Genomic DNA, 19,999 nt, shown 5'->3' on the forward strand with positions numbered 1-19,999 from the left:
GGTAGTGGGAGGAGGAGTACGACTGGCAGTGGAAGTCGGTGGACCCTGTCGGGGGATATCTCTCTGCATATTTCAATGTTTTCGCTGGCGAAACTTGACTTGTGTTTTTGTTGCAGCCCTCGGATATGCATTTTTAATGTGCATTTGTGCCTTTGTGTCAAAATGCCGCATGGCGCACAAAAAGGAAATCCATCCCGCTCCAAATCTCATCTCAACCCAGCCCATTTCCCTCGGCCCATCTTATCCTAAACCCGAATCCCACTCATCGGCAAACCAAAGCCCAACCGCACTGGAGGCCGCCTAAGAAGCCTTTCGCTGTAGTTGTCGCTGTCCGATAAACTATGCCAAAAGTCTGCGGCTGGCAGCTGGTTCAGTGGTTCAGCTTCGCCGCCGACTGCCGTTCGTCCGTACTCCGTTGTCCGTAGTCCGTTGTCCGTGGTCCGCTGTCCGTTCGTTCCGTTGCCGGTCATCGACCACAGTTGCCATGAACAAGAGAGCGGCAGTGACCATCGCATCGCCGCAGCCACAGTCAATGCCCAGTGCCACATATTTCATTCTCGTATGAGCTGGGCCTGAGCCGGAACATCCCGAATAGCGCCATCTCTAATGTTTATTGCCTTTCGGCTGGCCCCAAAAAGTGGATAGGGAGTGCGACCTCACACTGAAAATAATCTTTGATAAGAACCAATATGAAAAGTGGTAAAAAAAAACGTATTTAAAAAAAAACGTATTAAAAAAAAAAAGCTTTTAGTTTGGAAGGCCCATAAATTAAAATAAGGATTATCTGTTTCTGTAAATGAGTTTTTAGGTAGCTTACTTCACCTCTGAAATCAACCAAGCACTGAATCTGGTAAAGTATGATCTTAGCTGCTTTCAAAACAATCAAAAGCTCTGTTCAAGTGCACATTCCTGGCCCACTTAAAAGTCCAAAGAGGAATTGCATCAAACAATTGGTCCGGGCCCTTCGTGAGTGGTTAACAAAGTTAGGGGCATGGGCCTAGCTCCATATGGCAATAGATTTCGAGGCACAAAAAATGCCAACTTTTGCTGGAGCCCCCAAACAGGAAATAGAGAGAGAGAGAGAAAGAGCAAGTGCACCCATCAACACCGAGGGTGTATTATCTTTTGGCCAGGAGTGAAACTTTAGAGCGAGTGCCGGCGCAAAAGTGAAATGGCCCGCAACCCGATCTCGGGTATAGGGATATAGTTGAGTGCGACACTTTTACGACTTGGCGGGCGGGTCGGACCGAAACTTTTATGCCAACGTTGCCACCAGCGATAAGACCACCCAGCCAGGCTCCCACCACTCAGTCCCGATGGTCGCCCCGCACTGGCGAGCACTTGACTTTGACACTCTTTAAACAATTGACGGAGGCCCGGGGAACTGGCCAGGGGATTGGGTCGCTTCTGTGGCGTGCGTGAGGGAGCTGCGACATCGAATCTGAAGAGATAAGCGCACAGGCTGTCGTGGTCAGGGAAATCGAGGAAATCGGGGAAATCTGGCCGAAAACAGGGGGTGATGGAGGCCAGAGGGCTGGCTCAGCAATGTCGAAAAGTTTGCTGCTTATGCAACTGGCCATGACAGGCCGAAAGAGCGGATCCTTTTGCAGCAGGAATGGGCAATGGTGAACAGGGAACGGGGAACGGGGAACGTAGAATGGAGAATGGGAGTTCATAAATTCATCGCCGGGCGCTGAAACAATGCGCGAAATAGCTCAGCACCCGGCACATTCAAATGGCCGGAGAGCAAATGGCACACCACAATCCCGGCCAGCGAATAATTTAGAGCGGTGGCCGGACCAGAGGGCTTACCAGAAAAGACCTTCAAAGCAGACGTCGCCGTCATTAACGTGGCCAGATGACCACAGCTTCTGTCTAAGCCGCCGCGCCGCCCGCACCACACATCCTACATAGGTTTATAGAAAGAGATCCGGTCTGGCTTTTCCGAGCATAAGTGCAAAATTTGTAATCTCCGTGCGGCGTGGCGTGGCCGCAAAGTGCAGTGGCAACCAGAAAAACAAGGAGCGGATTATTTAGCATCTGCTTTGACGGTGGCCACCGCATTGTGTCCACTGTCCCGGGAGCGGCGGAGAGTGATAAGCCCGTCCGCCGGACAACGATACCCTGTTAAGGGGTCGCTTAGGCTTTACGGAATTAGGAGAAACAACAGAGCATCAAAAACTTATACTGGCTTTTAAATAAAATGATTAGCATTAATGCTTAGTTTATATGACCCAAATATAGGGTACACCCACTTCGAATACTCATTTACCTATGTAATCTAAGCTTTTGTTTCCTAAATTCATTTATAAGGGCGCTGGCTCTCTTTGCGCGAAAACACAAAAACGTGTAGGTGAGCGGTCATGTTTTTAATTGCCTTAATTGATTAAAGCCAGGTCTATTATTTTAAATACCCCCCCTCCCTCCCCCCTCCCCCTTGCAACCGAATGCACTTCTGCCGGAAAACTCGTTTGTCGTCATAAATAAAACAACTGTCAAATGCCCAAAATGTTTTTAACTCGCTAAGCCATTAAATCAGTGAGCTCTCGCAGGATGCACACATCTAGATATATATATATATATATATAGGTGAATAGGAATATATATAGGGCGCTGTCATCGGCAGACCGGTTCTGCATTTAAATGCATTTTCAATTTTTAATTTTTTCCCTATGAGTGCCCCCACAAAAGTGTATAGACTCCGGATTGGTTGGGCATATGTTTAATGAATTAAAACCCAACCAAACGCAGCCGAATGTTGGTCAATCATAAAAAATGCAAATTGAAGCATCGGCAGCGCAGAATAAACAGCAGAAAAACAAACAAAATGGAGACAGAACAAAGCAATTTACCTCGAATTTTCGGCTGCAATTTGTTAAATATTCATTATGCTCGTACATCGAACAACCATCGAACAACGAACAACACACAAACGTGCATAAAGTAATTTTGATAATTGCCAAACATTCAATGTTCCTTGTGCAAATTAACAGAAAACGGCCATTTTATCGACTAATAGTCCCCGCATGTCACGTAACCGGAGGACGTGACGCCCAGGACCCCCACACGAGTATATCCCCCATATCCACATCCTGGAAAATGTATTATTAAGAAACCGTAGGCCATTATATCTTTGCATAGCTCGAGGACGATGATGATGGCAATGATGGCGATAGCAGCTGAGTGGCAGGGCAATGTCCACTTACCATTGCCCATTTACCTATCGCCATCAGCAGGAACATTGCCAACGTGGCTGACATGGGGGCCACATGGAGCCACACGTGTCTATTGCTTTTTGCCTTTCTGCTGACTCCGCCCGAAATCGTTGTAAATTGTGTGGGAAAAGCGCTTGAGAACAACAAAAGCTGAAATACACCGTGAAAGCTATCTCTATAGGAATTTTATCTAAAAAGTGTAGCAATTTAGATTAGACCTTCTTTATCCAAACGGATCAGCAGTAGTATGTTTGAATTAAGTTTTTAAGGTACCAGGCATTACAGAAATATTGTTATCTACAGCAGCAGCAGCAGCAACAGCCAGGGAATCTGAAAATATTTAAACAATATCCTATAATGTGAACTATTTTTATATACTTTACATATCCCATCGTCGCGTGACTGGAATGCGCTACAATAATGGACTTCACTTTGCGACGAACACGTGTTAACTTCTGCGGAAACCTGGCCATAAATCATTTAATTGTATTTTTACCTTTGCCCCACTATCAACTCATTAATATTACCCGATGTGCCTTACTTTGTTTCCGACACCGCATCGAAATGCAACGAAATGCACATCAACGAATGCTGCGACAAATGTGAATAATTAACACAATGCCTGCGACCGTGTAAACACTCAAACACCACCCGAAAAACACCCATTATCCAATCGATCCACCCACCCACACCATCCATTCCATTCACACTATTCGCCTACTCCTGTTTCTGGCACTCTGACAATCTTGGCTATTTGCATTTGATTTGCATTGCCTGAACCTGCCACTGCAACACAATTGGCCACCTCATATCCACCTCCTGGCGCACTGCATCAACGCCCGCAAAAAACCAACCCCTGCTCCACCTGCACCTCCTGCTCCACCTGGCACCGCGGCGAATCATCAATTTTCGGGATGTCATTGCCAATTACACCTTTTCAATATTTGTGCGCATACCTTGGCGTTCGGATCCGTTTCCCTCGGTTTCTGCTCCGCCCTTCTCCGATCCTTGCCTTTCCGGTCCGCTCCTCGTGGCGTCGCCATTTTTTCGTGTGTCGGCGGCATTGGAATACAGTGGCGGAAACTACAAATCAACCGGCAAAAACGGCAACCATCGAGATGTACGCGCCCAGTTCGTATAATGACACCGTCACCGGCGAGACGCTGTCCAGCGTTTCGGAGAAGAGCGAGTCGTACTCCAATGAGGGCAGCAGCCAGCCGGAATATATTGTGAGTACAGCTAGGATCTCTACCTATAAGCCGACTATTTTTTGCATCCATTTTTTCCCAAACTTTTTCGCCATTTTTGCCTCATTTCTCTTTTTGTATCAGCATGAATATGCAATTTGTGAATGGGCACAAAGGCAACGAAAAGGGGAAAGGAAAGGGAGCCGGCAGTGGAAAATCGTCTGGCATTTTAGGCATTTTCCATTGCTTAATAGATGTCCTGCAGGCGCAGGGGCGTCACTTGCCATTGTCACCGGCGGAGAACGGTGCGATTTCCCCGAAGTCGTTCAATTTGAATATGACCCTTTATCGTTCACGCCTATTTGGAATGCGCTACTTTGTATGCGATGGATATCGAATCTGTAAGCGGTAATCTTAGAATGTCCTGACAATTTTCAATATTACAACACACATCCTTTCTATACTGCAAGTGAGTTTAGTTCTCTTAGAACCAACGATATGTAGTTTTAAAATTTCTAACAAAAATATTTAAAGTCCGATTGAAGCAGAGCTTGAACCCCTGATACCTTCATATATTTTGTAGGTCATCCCATTGTCGCAGTTCGCTTTAATAAAACCAAATTAAATTAAGTAGTTCAAACATTAAAACCCATTAGACATGAAGCCAGTGACTGACTGAAGGCTTAAGAATAGCTTCAGGTGGCAACCAAAGTTGAAATAAATATGCTAAAGAAGGCATAAATATAACTACAAAGGAGTTAATAAGCAGCAAAACAAATTCAAGCCATCATAGGGTTTCCATTCGGTTCAAGAAAGTCCTGCCAGCTCTCAATGTTGAGAGTGGTCACCAGAGCAATCCCCCTGGCCTGCGGCCCTGGGTTTTCAATTATGGCCAATGCTCGAGATGAGAGCAGCCCGAGGCAGGGCAGGCAGGAAGTGCCAGACCAGGCCCAGACCAGACCAGACCAGTCCAGTCCAGTCCAAGATGCGGCCCAGGAACAAGTCCAGACCAGCGGAGCGGAAGCGGAAGCGGCATGCCGACGTCGTCGCTAAGACGTCGTGATTAATTACGCGGCGCTGATGATGATAATGATGAGCCTGCAAGTGGGCTAAGCGGAGAATAAAACGGGCCCAAGTCTGGCACTGAGTGTTGAGCTAAGTGGGGGACTGAGTTTGGGAGGCTGCTTCAAACAAATCGTTTCAAATTATTAAAATCATTTATTATCGCCGTAATCTTGCAGCGGCAGGAAAACCGCAGCAACTGCCTAACCCGCAGAAGCTGAAGTGAAAGTATGTAAAGTGCGTAAACTGCGACCGCGCGTGTTATAAATCAGCCCCCATCTGATCCGATCCAATCCCGGACGTCCTTGCTTTTTGTCCTTGCCATTCTGGGTTGTTCCTGGTCGTCCTTGGTGTCCGTGTGTCGCCGCTGTCATTGTGGCTGTCAATTACGCGCCAACGACTTTCAACGCCTTTCCCAAAGTATGCCAAAAAGCAAAGTGTGGAGTAATTACTAGGCATTACTCAAATGGGAATGGGAATATAAATTGATATATACCCGACCACGTCGCATCTGCCGCGCTCCACTCAGTCAACACATCCCGTATCCTTCTCTATTCGCAGGACGAGGCGCGCAAGAAGGCGGCGTCCACGTATCTCGTCGAGGGCTCGGATATGCCGCCGCCCAGATATCAGAAGGATGGCACCCTGCCAGTCATCTATCCGAATAATGTTGGTAAGTGTATGTTCCATAAAACGATCTCTAAAATATACCTAACTGAGTGGGAAATTTTATTGCAATTCAATCACTCACAGAGTAATTAACTTAGTGTTTATAAAACTACAATATTACTGATAATACCGATAGATATAAAGCATAATGGTAGTTAGGACTATGTTTGTTTACTTTTTTTATTAAAAACGAAATCATTTGATCAGTTTTCCCCTCCATTTCCCAAAGAACTGTGCGATTTTTAAACGATTTATTTTCCCCAGTACAAACAGCAAAAGCCAAAAATACGTTTTAGATAATTAACTTTCGGACAAAACAAAGTTGGGACTTTGCACGCGCTGTCAGGACGTCAGCAAACCGACCAGAGCCCACCCTTAACCCACTGACGCCCCAACTGCCCTTGGTTGCACTCGTTTTGGTTTGATTTTTATGCCATGATTGCAGTGCAATCAAAGCAAATGTTGGAAAAGGGGCAGCGAAAATCGCTGGCAGACGGGGCGGATGGGCAGAAGGACGAAATAAATATATACAGAAAACGAAATCGAAGCTCCATTCGGTCGAGGGGAGGGAGGTGTGTGAGCTGAAAATTCAATTCCAGCACAACATCTCCATCTTAATTGTAATTGAGCAGCAAAGTTTTTGTCAGTCTTGATTTTCAATTGACGTACGGAGGATATGTGATGGCAGACCGTATACCCTGTGTGTATATATAAGCCGCTCGAGGCGCAATCCAAATCACGTGCGGCCTGCGCTAATTTAAGAAAAAAACTCCAGTTTAAGGAAAGCAGAAATTGAAATGGAAGAATAATAACCGGGGCAAGGACTCGGTCTGAGTGCGAGGCACAGACAGACAAAGGACACCGTGGTAGTCTATCAAAGCATCGAAGCTGTAAGAACAACAGGAGTTCTATAATAACAATCCGTCCAGTTGGAACAAAAGCAGCGAATGCATTTTAAATGCAAAAGCGTAGAAATAATAAAAATACATTAGCTGCAGAATTTATGCCTCGGAGGAAAAGTGCCCAAGACTCTGGGATAAAAATACAATTACCTTGTGTCAACGGCATGAAAATTTGGAAAGCTCTATTCCTCCTGTTATTTATCCCTCCCACTGAGCAACAAATAAGAGTGGGGTCGGAGTTTTCCAGTCGAAGCTGAGTACCTCGTGGATTCCCTATTAATAAAGTAGTACTCAGTTCATAAAATAGCATTCAAATAAAGTATATGTAGGGTATTACCATTTAAATTGATATGCTTATATAAATCTATAATTTGCTTAGTGGCAAAAAAAATTGATGCTAATTTCGATTGATCATTGTCAGTCCTGGCAAATTCACATCACGTGCTCATCTCTAAGAGAATCCGAAGACAAGTCCTTGCCGCCCGCTTTTCCGCCCACTTTTCCGACTCAAGGTTTCTGCGGCGACACGCATAATTACGTATGTATGTTCATCTCGGGTGTTCGTGAGTACCACCAGTTCTTTATGCCCGAAACAACAACAAGAGCACAGCAGAACGAGCTGAAAAGAAAACACGCCGAGGGAGAAGAACAACAAAGACAAAAGCAGCGAAGAAAGGCGAAAAAGAAAGCAAAAAGGGAGGAGCAGAGGAGCAGAGGAGCTAGAGAGGGAAGTGCAAAAGAATCCCCCACGTGGCACAAAAAATTAAAATGCTTGCCGGAAGCTGAATCTCAAACAAGCGAGCCCAAGGCTGTTGTTCCAAGCGGGCGGAAAAGTGGGTGCACACACCCACCCACCAACATCCACTCACCACCCACCGCCCACCGGGAAAAGCTGTGGGGCGGCATGCACATGAGCTCGTGGGGGCGGGGCAAGCGGAAATTGTTTTTGTTAGTTGGCGTCACATTTTTTATCAGAGTTTTTTGTTGAATTTAAATTGGAAGAGTCTGATGGGTGGAAGTCAGAAGAACTGCCAAAAAAAAAGCAAAAAAGCAAAAGAGGCGACAGCCCGAGGGGTTTTTGTTTGCCACCCCGCCAACAGTTGCAATTTCATTTACCATTTATGCATTTACACGAGGAAAGCGCCAAAGCCGCACTTTTAATGAGGCCCTTTTCCACACGTTGCCACGTTAATGAGCAGACCAAAAGCAACAAGTCCGCGCCGCTGACCCACTTTCCGACCTTGAACGAGTGCAGGTGCCCGCTGAAGCACTGCGAAATCCCTTAAGCTCTCCCCTCCCCCCTGGCTACATTGGTAAATCATATTTCATGGCAGTCCCACTATTTTTCAGCTCGGAGTTGGGCATATATTATTAATATCGAATGAGCTAGGAGGAACTGGTGCTCCTGACCCGGGCAACAATTATGCAGCTGGCTCAGTCCCAAATTGGAAGGAAAATACACAGCTCTTTGTTCGACTTTTCTTTTGGCCACAACAATGCGGCGCTGATCGAAAAATCAATAATTCATGAGTGACTGTCTTTTTGGGAAACACGCCCCCACATGTGCGGAAGTAAACAAGCCGCAAGATGAACAAGGCCCAAACTGGAGTCTACCACAAGGTTTCCTTCGATTTGTCGTTGTCAGGCAGCCGCAGGCTGGCAACTTTGCCCGGAAAATTATGGTTGCGACGGCTAAAGGTGCCTCCCCCCTCCACCATCCGAAACTCTGCGATGTCACAGTCTATTTTACAAAATTACAAATTTGTTACGTTTGCGGCTTTCACGCCTCTGCGGCTGACAGTCGCTCGATTTTCACCGAACGAACGTGGCCCGTATGTCGGGACAATTTGTCACGCCGCAAGCAGGTGGCCTTATGGCCAACTGAACTGAAGACTCCATTGACATTTGCATATTTATTGGACGGGCTTATCAGCAATGTCGCAAGCATTGCAATTAATGGCCATCGTTTTCTTTTCCTTTCCGACCGTTTGCACATGAAATTGGCCAGAACCAAGCAGCAAATTGTTGCATGCTACGTGCACGGCACATGTATACAGGTGTGTTCTCACATGCAATCTCTCAATATAATGCGTTTAGTTCAGCGGATACTTCTTATTAAGTTTAAACTTCAGGAAATTATATGTATTTCGTTATTTGCAGCTATTAAGCATTGACAAACTAGGTACTCATAACCTCCGTCCACCCGGGGGCCCCAAAAAGTGTTAGTAGTACTCGTAGTAGAGAAATTATCGAATTTCGAAATGAGAACATATCTGCATATTTTTCAAATATAAAACCAGTCGTTTGCAGCTTTAAAATTAAAATTGAACTCGTTTTGCGTTTCTCCATTTGCGGCTGGCCAGCCAAACGTCGTGCTCTGCTTATGGTCGCAATCAAAGCTTAAGCCATAGCTACGTCCATATAAATGCACGTATATGTGGCAAAAAATATATAGGAAAATAATCAGTGGAGCACAGTAGAGCACACCCCACCCATAAAAAAGAAGAACGCATTTGGGGGGGGTATTGGTATTGGTAAGCCATTTAAATCAACCCAGAGCAAGCTAAAGTGGGCTTATGGCCACAAAAAATAGCATCAACGTATATAAAATCGAGCTCACTTTGACTTAAGCACACACATATTAACCGGATACTGTTTTTCCATCTTCGTCTTTTTTTTGCAGTGAACGCCTGTACACTGCCGCATCCGAGGCACAATAATGGCAGCGCCGCCATCCACATGACCCGGGATGATCAGATGCTAATCAGCAAGGGCGTTTATATTCCGTCCCCATCGCCGGCGCCTCCACCAGATGGGTCCTACTACAACATGAACAGTGACAGATACTTGTCCTATCCGCCAATGGTAAGTGAGATCAATGAACCCGCCTCCGCCCTTCACTGCGCTGGCGGGGATTTGGCTGAGACCCAAGCTTAACGAACGGCAAATGCAGGCTTAATTGCCCGCATCTGCAGTTACCTTCTTTGATCCGCTGCCATCTGGCACCACCGACATTTCTCGTTCCGCGCCCAGCTTATTGCGCTCAATTAACCAAAGTTTTAGGAAGGACACTTGGCACTTTGCATCCCGCCATGCGAGGGGTCCATAAATCCAAGTATCGATCTGCATAGAGTGCATACCCATCTTCGTTCCCATCGCCATCGTCATTGCCATAGCCGACTCCATTCCCCACCCTCGCCCTCTGCCATTTAACGCGCTTCGACTTTTATAATCCGCAACACTGTGGAGACAAATGACAAACTTAAAAGCATTATAAGTAATCCCTCGAAGCAAGCTGCACTGCGTTGTTGCACTGCGCGCAGAGTAAACATTATTTTCCCCAGACAACAATTTAATATCACGCATACGCCGTGTACGGCATATGGCAGTGTGGCTTTTACGACGAAGGAACGCCCCCCTAGATGCGACAAAGCTTTTGGCCCGCGTCACTCATAAAGCACTGGGAATTCCGGGGCCAAGTTGTGTCCCCGTTTCACGGCATCCCAACATCCCGACATTTCGGCAACCCGATTCCACCTACGAAAAGCATCGCCGCCACTCAAGGACATGCGATGTCCGTTCCATTCCAAGGCGGATGCCACACATTCGGCGCTTGTCGCATTGCCTGCCAATATAAATTCCCTGAATCTTACAATAAACATGGGGAAATCAATTTTCGGAATTTATGTTTCCGACGCTCCTCTTAGAGAATGAACGGAATAAGCGTCGTCCCCTCGGACTTGATGACTCCTGGCACTAAAGGGGTGCCAATGCGACAGCATAAGACGACATCCGACGTGGGGTGACAGTCAAGCCGTTTATGTGTCCTCTCAACTTGGCTGACGCTCCATAATTGTATAAATTAAATGGGGTCGGTGGTAGGGGGAGGGGCGGCTATCGAAAGTGCAGCAACAGCAGTGGACTGTAATATCCAAGGGATATTACTACCGACCAGCACCACCATCTGGCTGCACAGCTAATATAATAATATTTATGCTTAGCAGTTGACCATGTTTATGGGCTTTATACGATTTGTTAAGCTATTCAATTGTGTCCCGCTCCCAGAGAGTACACAGTTAAATGATGTGGTGGGCTGGCTGGCGGGACAGCGACTGGGAGTGGAAGTTGAAGTGGTAGTGGTTGTGGTAGTGGCCATATCAAGTATCCACTGCCACTGCACAGCAGCCAGTGCTCCGTCATCGTTCTTTGCCGTCGCCCGACATGGGACTAAACCTTTTGTTTGCGGTTTTTAGTCAACGAGGGAGAAAAATTCAATTTCGGTTTAGTTGGTCAACAATGACATCCCATATGTGCGGATGTATGTCTATATACACATCTATTCATCCGCCCACTTCACTTGTGGCCCATGTGGAGCAGCCACTCCTTCCGCCTTGTGCGCCCGGCCTTTTGCCATTTCACATAAGAAATGTTTTGTGTGGAAGCCAAATTGAATTATTTGATAAACATCATTAGAAAATTTTCAAAATATACAGAGCGGAGCGGCAGTCCCATCGCTGTGGCTACCCCAAAACATTTGGCCAGCTCTAAATTACTTTTCGAAGAGCATATGTCTCCGTTTCAACTTCAGTCAGCGCCACGTATCCGAACGTCCGGACGAGCGGACAGTAAATGAATAAGGACAATTTATAACAGAAAATCAAATTAAATTTCAATTGGAAAACTTGACAAAAAATCGAGAGCGAATAAAACAAAGCAAATGGCCATCTAACAAAGTTAGAGCACCGTTTTGCCCATTGCTCCCCGAAGAGGAGCGCGCATAAAGCTCGACCCATCCCAGCTGGCCAGCCCATCGGAGTCCTCGGTCCTGCCCACTGTAATTGCCCATCACAGCAGAATCTAACCATGGATGCGGATTCAGATTCGATTCAGCTCGACCAGTTTATCACAAAGCGCTGAAAAGTGATTGAGCAGCTTCTTAATCAATTTATGTTTTTTGTCGTGCAGCGCCATGTATGGAAGCATTTGAAATGGCCTTCCTCGAATTGATTTAATTCGGCATTTCATTTTGTTTATGTGCTTAAGTGTAAAATAATGTACAGCTTAATATAATTTCCAACTTAGTTGGCTAGGATGAACGTATATATTCACTTCAACATGACAAACAATGGGTCTTATTCAATTAAAGTTCAATCGTACTAAATTTTTTGCTTCGGAAATGGAATGTTTCTTGGCGGAGCTTCACTTAATCCTCATAATCTAGTATACTCTTTCATATCTTATTCTTTTTTTAAACTTATTGGGTCTCAAAAAATGTATTTGCTTAGATAAGTAATTATCTGGTAAATCACTCTCACTCAGAAGATTTTATTTGTATTTGTTTATCTTAAAACTAATCATCGAAAATATATTTATACTCAATGAAATCCGTTTGAAGAACACACGTGTGTCCTTTTGGTTGTAAGCTTAATTAAAATCTACAGGCTTATTTTATTCAACTAATTTCATGAATTCGAAATTTTATTTCGCATAAATTAGGCTTGTAGATTAATTAATTTTCGTTGGAGCTATAGTTTTACGTAGATCTTAATTTTTTCTAAGCAAATAGTATAGAAGGCATATTTATGATATCATGTGAATTCAGGTGTAATTCTTTGAGAAAAGAGGTTGATGGTTTTGCCCTTTCGCAGCAACAGGATGTCGCAGATTCAGTGCCTCGACGACTTTGGCTCCCGTGTCCACATCCGTTCATTGGCACGCAAAGTGGCCCGAAGTAAATGCAATTTAAAACAAGTTGTGGCCACACCCAGCAGAGCCAGAACCAGAATGCCAGCCCACCCACTCATCCATCCGTTGCGGTGTTTTTGTCCAACCAGCTTGTAACTATTTAAGCGGCAATTTGTATTTTATTGCCAACTTTGGTTGGCTTCCAAGGCCAGAAGACCAAGTCGCACCCGCACCACGTCAGCCCCGAAATGCTCGAGTTTCATTTAGCTGGCGTTGATAAGTTAAATGTGGACTGCCGGACGCAGTTGGAATTCCTATGTGGACTGGACTCTACGTGCATATGTGGCGCCGGAGCAGCCGGAGGGCAGGGACTTGACTTCAGCTGGACAACTTAACTACGGTTCACTTTGTTAACTTGAGTTCTGCACAGTTTTAAATTCAATTAGTTTTCGTGCGGGCGAACTCGGGATGCGGATGCGAATGCGGATCCTGGCTCTGGCCATTGTCTGAATGCCACTGGCCTGTCAGCTGCAAAGAAACTGGAAAAGGAGGAGCATCCGTCAGATACTTTACGCACTGGGGCGCTGTGGCTGTCATCAAAGCGAGATAGCAGAGTGTTTTGTTTTAAAATTCAGGGACGGGGCAGGGGGGTTGAGCGCTGAACGCAGCTGAAGCCGATTAAATAAATAAGGGGATCCACTCCTAGTGGGCCATAATTTAATTTTCGCTCCCGCCCCGCGAGGCTGAATTGGATTCAGAATAGACTTGGCCCGTCGGCGCCGCTCCGTTGGCCTTAATGTGGAAAGTTTACTTTTTATGGCCAGTGTGGAGATGCCAATTGGTTATTCTATTTACCCGGTATGAAGTTCCAACTCCGGCGGCAGTAACAACAATAATGAGCTGCGGCCGAGAATTAGCGAGTGCGGCGGCACCCGAAAGCCTTTAAGTGGCCAAAAGTTTTCAGGCAGGCCAAGGGAAACCCTTTACGCGTCCAAAACTTGACACCCTGCCCCATCCTGTGCATCCAAATCGCCTTGGCTTTGCTCCGGAGTTCTCCGGGACCCAAGTTTTCGTTGAAGACAATTTAACTTTGTAAACTGATACAAAATGTCCGCCCTGGTCTACTTAAGAACACTTCCCAATCCCGATTCCGTCCTCGATCCCGTTTCCTATCCAAATCCCCGCCACCACCTTGTTAATCAGTGTTGAGTGTTGTGTCCCTAATGTGTTGCTGGATGTCCTTGCGCCATGTTAATCCCCGAGCGTTTTCAATTCCGCAATCGTAGGTACTCGATTCCCCTTAATATTCCAATTAGGTGCCCGGGCCAAGTTTGCAACTTGAAAATTGTACGTGCTGCAAACTTGGCCTGAGCTCCTGGACTTCGGACTTCTGGCATGCGGAACAGCTTCCTCAACTCGACACAAAGTGTCATGTCAATTGAACTAGGAATCCACTCGCAGACAGTTAGCTTTTTTCCCGCTGCCCAGTTGAGAAGTTGTCAGGAAGTTCTATTGTACTGTATAGGAGCTCCGACAGAAGACACTGTCATAATTACGGCATCGTTAGTGCCAATCCCCGCTTTAATGCCGTCCTTTCAGGCAAAAGTGGCCAAAGGATTCGCGGCACGGATAGAGTCCAGGGTATTTGAGGCGCGGCTTAGAGCGGACTTTTGTTTGCGCTCCTCATTGTTTCATATCTCGGGCGACAGTTTAATGGGAAAACTTTTGCCGCTGAGCAAACACAGCAGTTGTATCCCGCCGAGGAGCTGCTTTCGAGATGAAGCTGCTTAGCTAAGCCTACACCCACTTAATCCACACTGGAAAAACAAAGTGGCTCCCGAAATCAGAAATAGTTCTTAAGAGTCAGCAATAAATGAATGAATTTAAAGCTTGCCTGTCCTCTCAAACTTTAAGTTCGTTCTCAAAGAGCAGGTTCCATCATACGTATTTTATAATAAGAAAACAAAAACAGTCTTTTAATTCATAAGTCCCTATTAATGCCAGTGTGTTTGAAAACGAAATCAGAAATATTTATTATACATTGGCAAAGAGCTCAAGCTAACAGCTCAAAAGAGCTCGAACTAAATACCAACTAGCAAATTCTGTTTTCTAGTCTCAATACACTAAACCATTCTTCGCCTTTGTGTCACATTTCAGGAATACCCAGCAGCCCTGGACTTCACCGCCCAGCCGATGCCCATGGCGCACCTGCAACCCATGACGGTTACCTCGCTGGCCACCAATGGTGGACCCACGCTCATCGGCAACGGATCGGTGGCAGCGGTGGCCGGTGGTTCAGGCACCTTGCGGCGGGGGATTCTTCGCGGAGTGGTAGGCGTGCCCCAGCCTGATGTGACCCACCACACATCGACGGTGGGCGGCAGTCCGATGCAGATGATGCACGACCTGCATCCTGTGAACCTCAGCGCCTCGACGCTCACCACCAGCACCACCCTGAATGGCAGTCTGCCGACGGCTACCGCCACGCTGCCACGCCAGCCACACGGCATCCTGAAGGATCCCAATCGCAACAAGCAGCAGCAGCAACAGCAGCAGCAGCAGCTTCAGCATCAACAGCAGCTTCTGAACGCCAGCCTGGTTGGCGTCGGAGTGCCGGTGTCGGCGCCCCTGGGCAGCCTGCAGATCCTCAACCTGCCGCCGGCGAGCGGTGGACTGGGCAACAACTTGCTAATGACTACCAACGCCTTCGACCCGACGGCGGTGGGCTTGAGCAGCTTCGGCGCAGTAAGCCAGGCCGGCGGCATCCCGGTGGCCTACACAGATGCGGACGGACACCTCGTATAGCTGTAGGCTGGAACTGGGGCCATCATCAACAGCAGCAGCAGTAGCACCAGCTGCAGCACCACCGTGCGGATTCTATCCGGCAGTGAGCCCCGGTTCTGAGCAACCATGTCGCCCTGGACATCACCCAACACCAGCATACCCGTAACTGTATCCAACCTACTCGCAAGGATGTAGCTAGTTTAGGAGCTTTCTCTTCGGCATCTCGGTCCGCCTGATTTCCCCTGTCCGGCAGCCACATCCACTTGCCATTGCCATTGCCATTACCTTATTCAAATCAGCCAGCGAATTAGTTTATGTAAATTTCCACCCAGTTCTTACGGCTTCTCGTCAATGTGGGTGTTTATTTAGATAAGGATTCCGAGGAGGCACAGCCACTGTGGGGGTGAGCATAATTTCGCAGAGAGTTTTACTAATTAGCCGGCAGCAGGAGCGGCAGAAGTAGCAGGAGCAGGCGAAAATAATTTGAAATTTCCTTGGGTGGAAAGCGCGAAACGGTTCAGATCCGTTTGACAGCTCCCAGGGGCGTGCTTCGGCTCAAGTCGGCTGGGCACGTGATTGCCCTGGACGGCGCCGGCGGCCATGGTCGTCGAAAGTTGAAGGTTGACAGCCGCTAGCTGCCCAGCGACCCCCAGCCCCAGTCACATCCCCATCTCCATCACAGATCTAGATCCTGAGAAGGGAGTGCTAGATTCGCCACCTCCCCTCAAATGGGGCAGATGGAAAATCTGGGAGTGGAATGGGCTGCTGGTTGCTGTGTCGCAACCACAGTGGAGCCTACTTAACTCAAACCACTCGATAATTAAACACTTGAGGAGCGGGAAATTTTAATTGCATAAATGTGGGTTTATTACATTTCTTATTGCGCCAAATGGGGTTTGGCTTTCCCTTAAATATTTGATAAATTTTATATAATTTAAAATTGGAAAGGAGAATAGCACGTTGGCCCTTTTAAGCAAGATTCGCCAAGAAATCCGATTAAAAGACTTTAAGCAACAGTGTTTTTGCACTATTCGTGGTGAATGTTATCTAGGAAAAATCAAAGACAAGGTTATGCCTTGGAATTTAAGTTATCCAGCTTCTTGACTTCGTCTCCTTATATCCGCATATCGCAAAGATATAGATGAGGGCCGGCCACGCCCATGGAGCCATTATATGCAGAAGCGGGCTGTATCTCTATGCCATCCAACTGGCATTCGAGTGGCGCTGCCGCCCATAAACAGTTTTCATTTGCCACTCGTCGCAGCTCAGCGAGCGTGACATACCAATCCTGGCCTGCGTTGCCATTAGCTCTTAGCTCCAGTTCGAGGCCAGAGGAGTCCCGGAATCCCAAGGACACTCCTCGGCGCTGCGCACGCCCCCCTCATCCGCCCGCTACATTCTCAGCCACATCCGTATCTTTGACTTTGTAGCCAAGTTCTTGAGATCCTCGAGCGCCGTGCATAATTCCCAGCAGCATTGTGTGGATTTTAATATTCATTTGGCTGTAATTGCTGGATTCGGGTCGGGATCGGGGGAGTGCACTATTGCAGCTGCTAGTCCTCAGTGGATTATCGCAAATGAATAAATGCCCTGATTTCGGGCATAGATGGAGGAGGATACAAAGAATGGCGTAGCAGGAGGAGCTGGAGGAGCAGAAGGGGCCTTGCGCAAACACAGAGTGTGTAATTAAAAGTGAAATTATCTTTGAAATTAACTCACGCGTAGACAAAGAAGAAGGCAATTGCGAGGAGAATGGAAAAGCGGATGAGAAAAGAAGAAAAATGCGCGGAAAACTGAGGATGAAATTAAGAATGAAGATGGGGCAACTTTGTGTGACGGCACACATGGGTGTGTCTTCAGCTGTGGGATTTTCCGCTATTGAGTAATGGCGATGGCAGTGGCCAAATAAAAGTTAAATGAGCGAGAAAATAAGGAGCATTATAGTGCAGAGTCGGGCGAAACCTGTTGTATTCGGTTGAGTTGTGTTTTTTTGGAAAGGGGAGAAGCTGAAGGACGAATGATGGCCAAAGGACAGGGGCAACCAGGACCCTCTCTCTACCGATATGTGAATGTATAGCTTGTACTCAACTCAACGAGCAGTGCTGCCAAATTGCATTAATAATTAGCATTTAACTGGATCCGTAGCCCTAAGTAGCTAAGCCGAAACAATTTCGAAATCACTACTCACTCACTCAATCAGCAAGCGAAAACCTTCAAATTGTACAATACCACTGGGCGGAAGCCGAAACGCCAGGATGCCGATTAGGGATAAATAATTAACGATTAAAAGGACAAATGCAGGTATATCGATACACACACGGACACACGGAGAGTCATTGCAATTCATAGATGTAAAACGTAGCGTACAATTTCGCATCTCTTTAATCTTAGATCCTATCCCAGCATACCCTCTAGAAGATTGGAGCTTGGCGGGGCATTCCCGACATATGTATACATAGAAATAACCGACTCGCTGTTTTCTTAGGGATAACTATTCACTGCACTCGAACTAAATACTCCACGAGGCAGCTGTGTCCTCCTCACAAATCTTGTATGTCTTCCCCAGCTTGTCCTGACCACTGTTGAATGTCCTTGGTTCGATACGAATTGCGTATTCATAGTTACGCATACATACTTTAGTTTAGACCTAGCGCACTTGTCGGGGGAAGTGAATAAGACTTATTGTAGATAATTACGTTTAAAACAATTAACAAACACGAAATCAAGTTGTTCAATTTGTATTTTTGCCAAAGAGATATTTGTTAAACAAAGAACCGATAACTTGAAGCTAGATTATGTGTGTGCTTGTTTCACTACGCTGCGTTTAATTGTTGTACGATTAAATTATAGTCTTTATGCATATGCTTAATTTGGGTAATCCCCCCACACACACACACCCCTGCCCCTCATTCGACCTTAACGTTAACGTAGCATAATTGGAGCAGCGGCTGAAGGCGACGACACACAAGACTTGAATAACGAACCTAGGCTAATCTTAAATGTTAAATGCAAATGGAAATCGAAATCGATATATAAATCGAATTCGAAATCGAACACGAAATAGAAACTTATGTCGGTGTGCGTGTGTATAGAGCGAATTATTTGCCAGTGGATGTGAATGTTTTTATGAAACTAACTGAGTTATGTATTTTATGTAGTCTGTATGGGTATATCTATAACTACAATTAACTGAGAGCATTGTACAGCAGTCGAGGGGACAAACAATAATTAAAAAGGCGTAAGTTCATTCGAAACAAAAACGAATATAAATATTAATTAAACGCATAGTTTATAAACTCAAAGCATAAGCCGCCACTCAGAAAACTGTATAAAACGAGAAGAACAAGTTCTTTGAAAAAAAAAAAAAACACATGATTGAAAAACTATGAAAATAATGCATATGAAACCTACTGCATTTTTAAAAAAGATCTGTTAACAAATGAATAATAAAACCATAAAACGATGAATACCAAAAAACCAAATGCATTTCCACTGCGGAACAAAGGGCCAGCCGATTACGGCACAAAGGACAATTTAATGGCAAAACTTTCGAATCAATTTTCAGCGGCAGGACGTCAAACAAAGGACGTTGGCTTTACAGCCCACAGAAGAGACACTTTTGCCCGGCGAGACAAAGTTTTCCGAGGGCAGGACGACTCTCCGTCTTTGCCCGTGGTGTGGTGCAAAAAATTGAATTCCTTGTAAAACTTACGAGCTGGCATTAATTTTAACAGCATCTCGGTGGGCGGCGGGCGGTGGGCGGGATGGTCCAAGATGCCTCAAATTACGTATACGTCCCATTGAACGCCCAGTCGGGCACGGTCATGTGTGCGTACTCTCCGGGTCGGGCCATTATTCTCCCCTGACTGACTTTATGACGCTCATTCAATGGGCACAAATCGCAGCTCGTTTTTCATTTAAATGGAGGTTAATTAGTTCCGCCAAAAAAAAACAAAGCGACTGCGAAAGAATACTCGTAGGTATATCGTACATCGCACAACAATGAGAGCGGCGCAAATAAAGGGCAAATAAAATTTGGGCCAGAGTTGGGCGTGGCCAAAGGCATCCCTTGCTGCACTTGATTGATTTATTCCCGTTCCCGTTTCCGATCCCATCCCACATACCGCTCTCCACCTTTCCGCCCCCTTTTACTTCTTGCTTTGGCTTTGGCTTCGACATTCACTTCGGCTTCATCAGTTGTTGCCGCAAATTGATTCAACAAACGGCAAACAAGTGAAGCCTGGCCATGATGGGCCTTCAATTAATAGCCATCCGGATGGGGCCAGTAAGTGCGGGCGGAGCTGCCAGGACACGAAACTTTCTCGCACCGTAACTCGGCAACTGTCAGCCGGCGGAATACTCGATTTTCCCTAACGAGCTATAGGTAAAGGATGGATCTAAAATAATACGAAAAAATTCACCGAATTCGTCTGAGGAGAACTGAAGGTTAAACTTTAGTTTTGGCTTAAATTGAAAAACTGACCGTTCTCAAAAA

The 19,999-nt window shown here is 46.1% G+C and overlaps 1 protein-coding gene across 3 annotated transcripts in view; it reads left to right on the forward strand.

Moving 5' to 3' along the window:
* LOC6608236 (nephrin) overlaps positions 1–18,881 on the forward strand; it is a 57,230-nt gene extending 38,349 nt beyond the window's left edge. For all 3 annotated transcript variants that reach the window (XM_032715249.1, XM_032715246.1, XM_032715247.1), the window contains 4 exons: positions 4,290–4,444; positions 6,026–6,137; positions 9,719–9,900; positions 14,878–18,881. In XM_032715249.1, coding sequence (XP_032571140.1) covers positions 4,290–4,444; positions 6,026–6,137; positions 9,719–9,900; positions 14,878–15,525 — 1,097 coding nt within the window. In that variant the 3' untranslated portion in view covers positions 15,526–18,881. The remainder of the gene's footprint in view (positions 1–4,289; positions 4,445–6,025; positions 6,138–9,718; positions 9,901–14,877) is intronic.
* Positions 18,882–19,999: the final 1,118 nt, after the last annotated feature.

Source organism: Drosophila sechellia, chromosome 2R, assembly GCF_004382195.2.
Source record: "Drosophila sechellia strain sech25 chromosome 2R, ASM438219v1, whole genome shotgun sequence".
Lineage (NCBI taxonomy): Eukaryota > Metazoa > Arthropoda > Insecta > Diptera > Drosophilidae > Drosophila > Drosophila sechellia.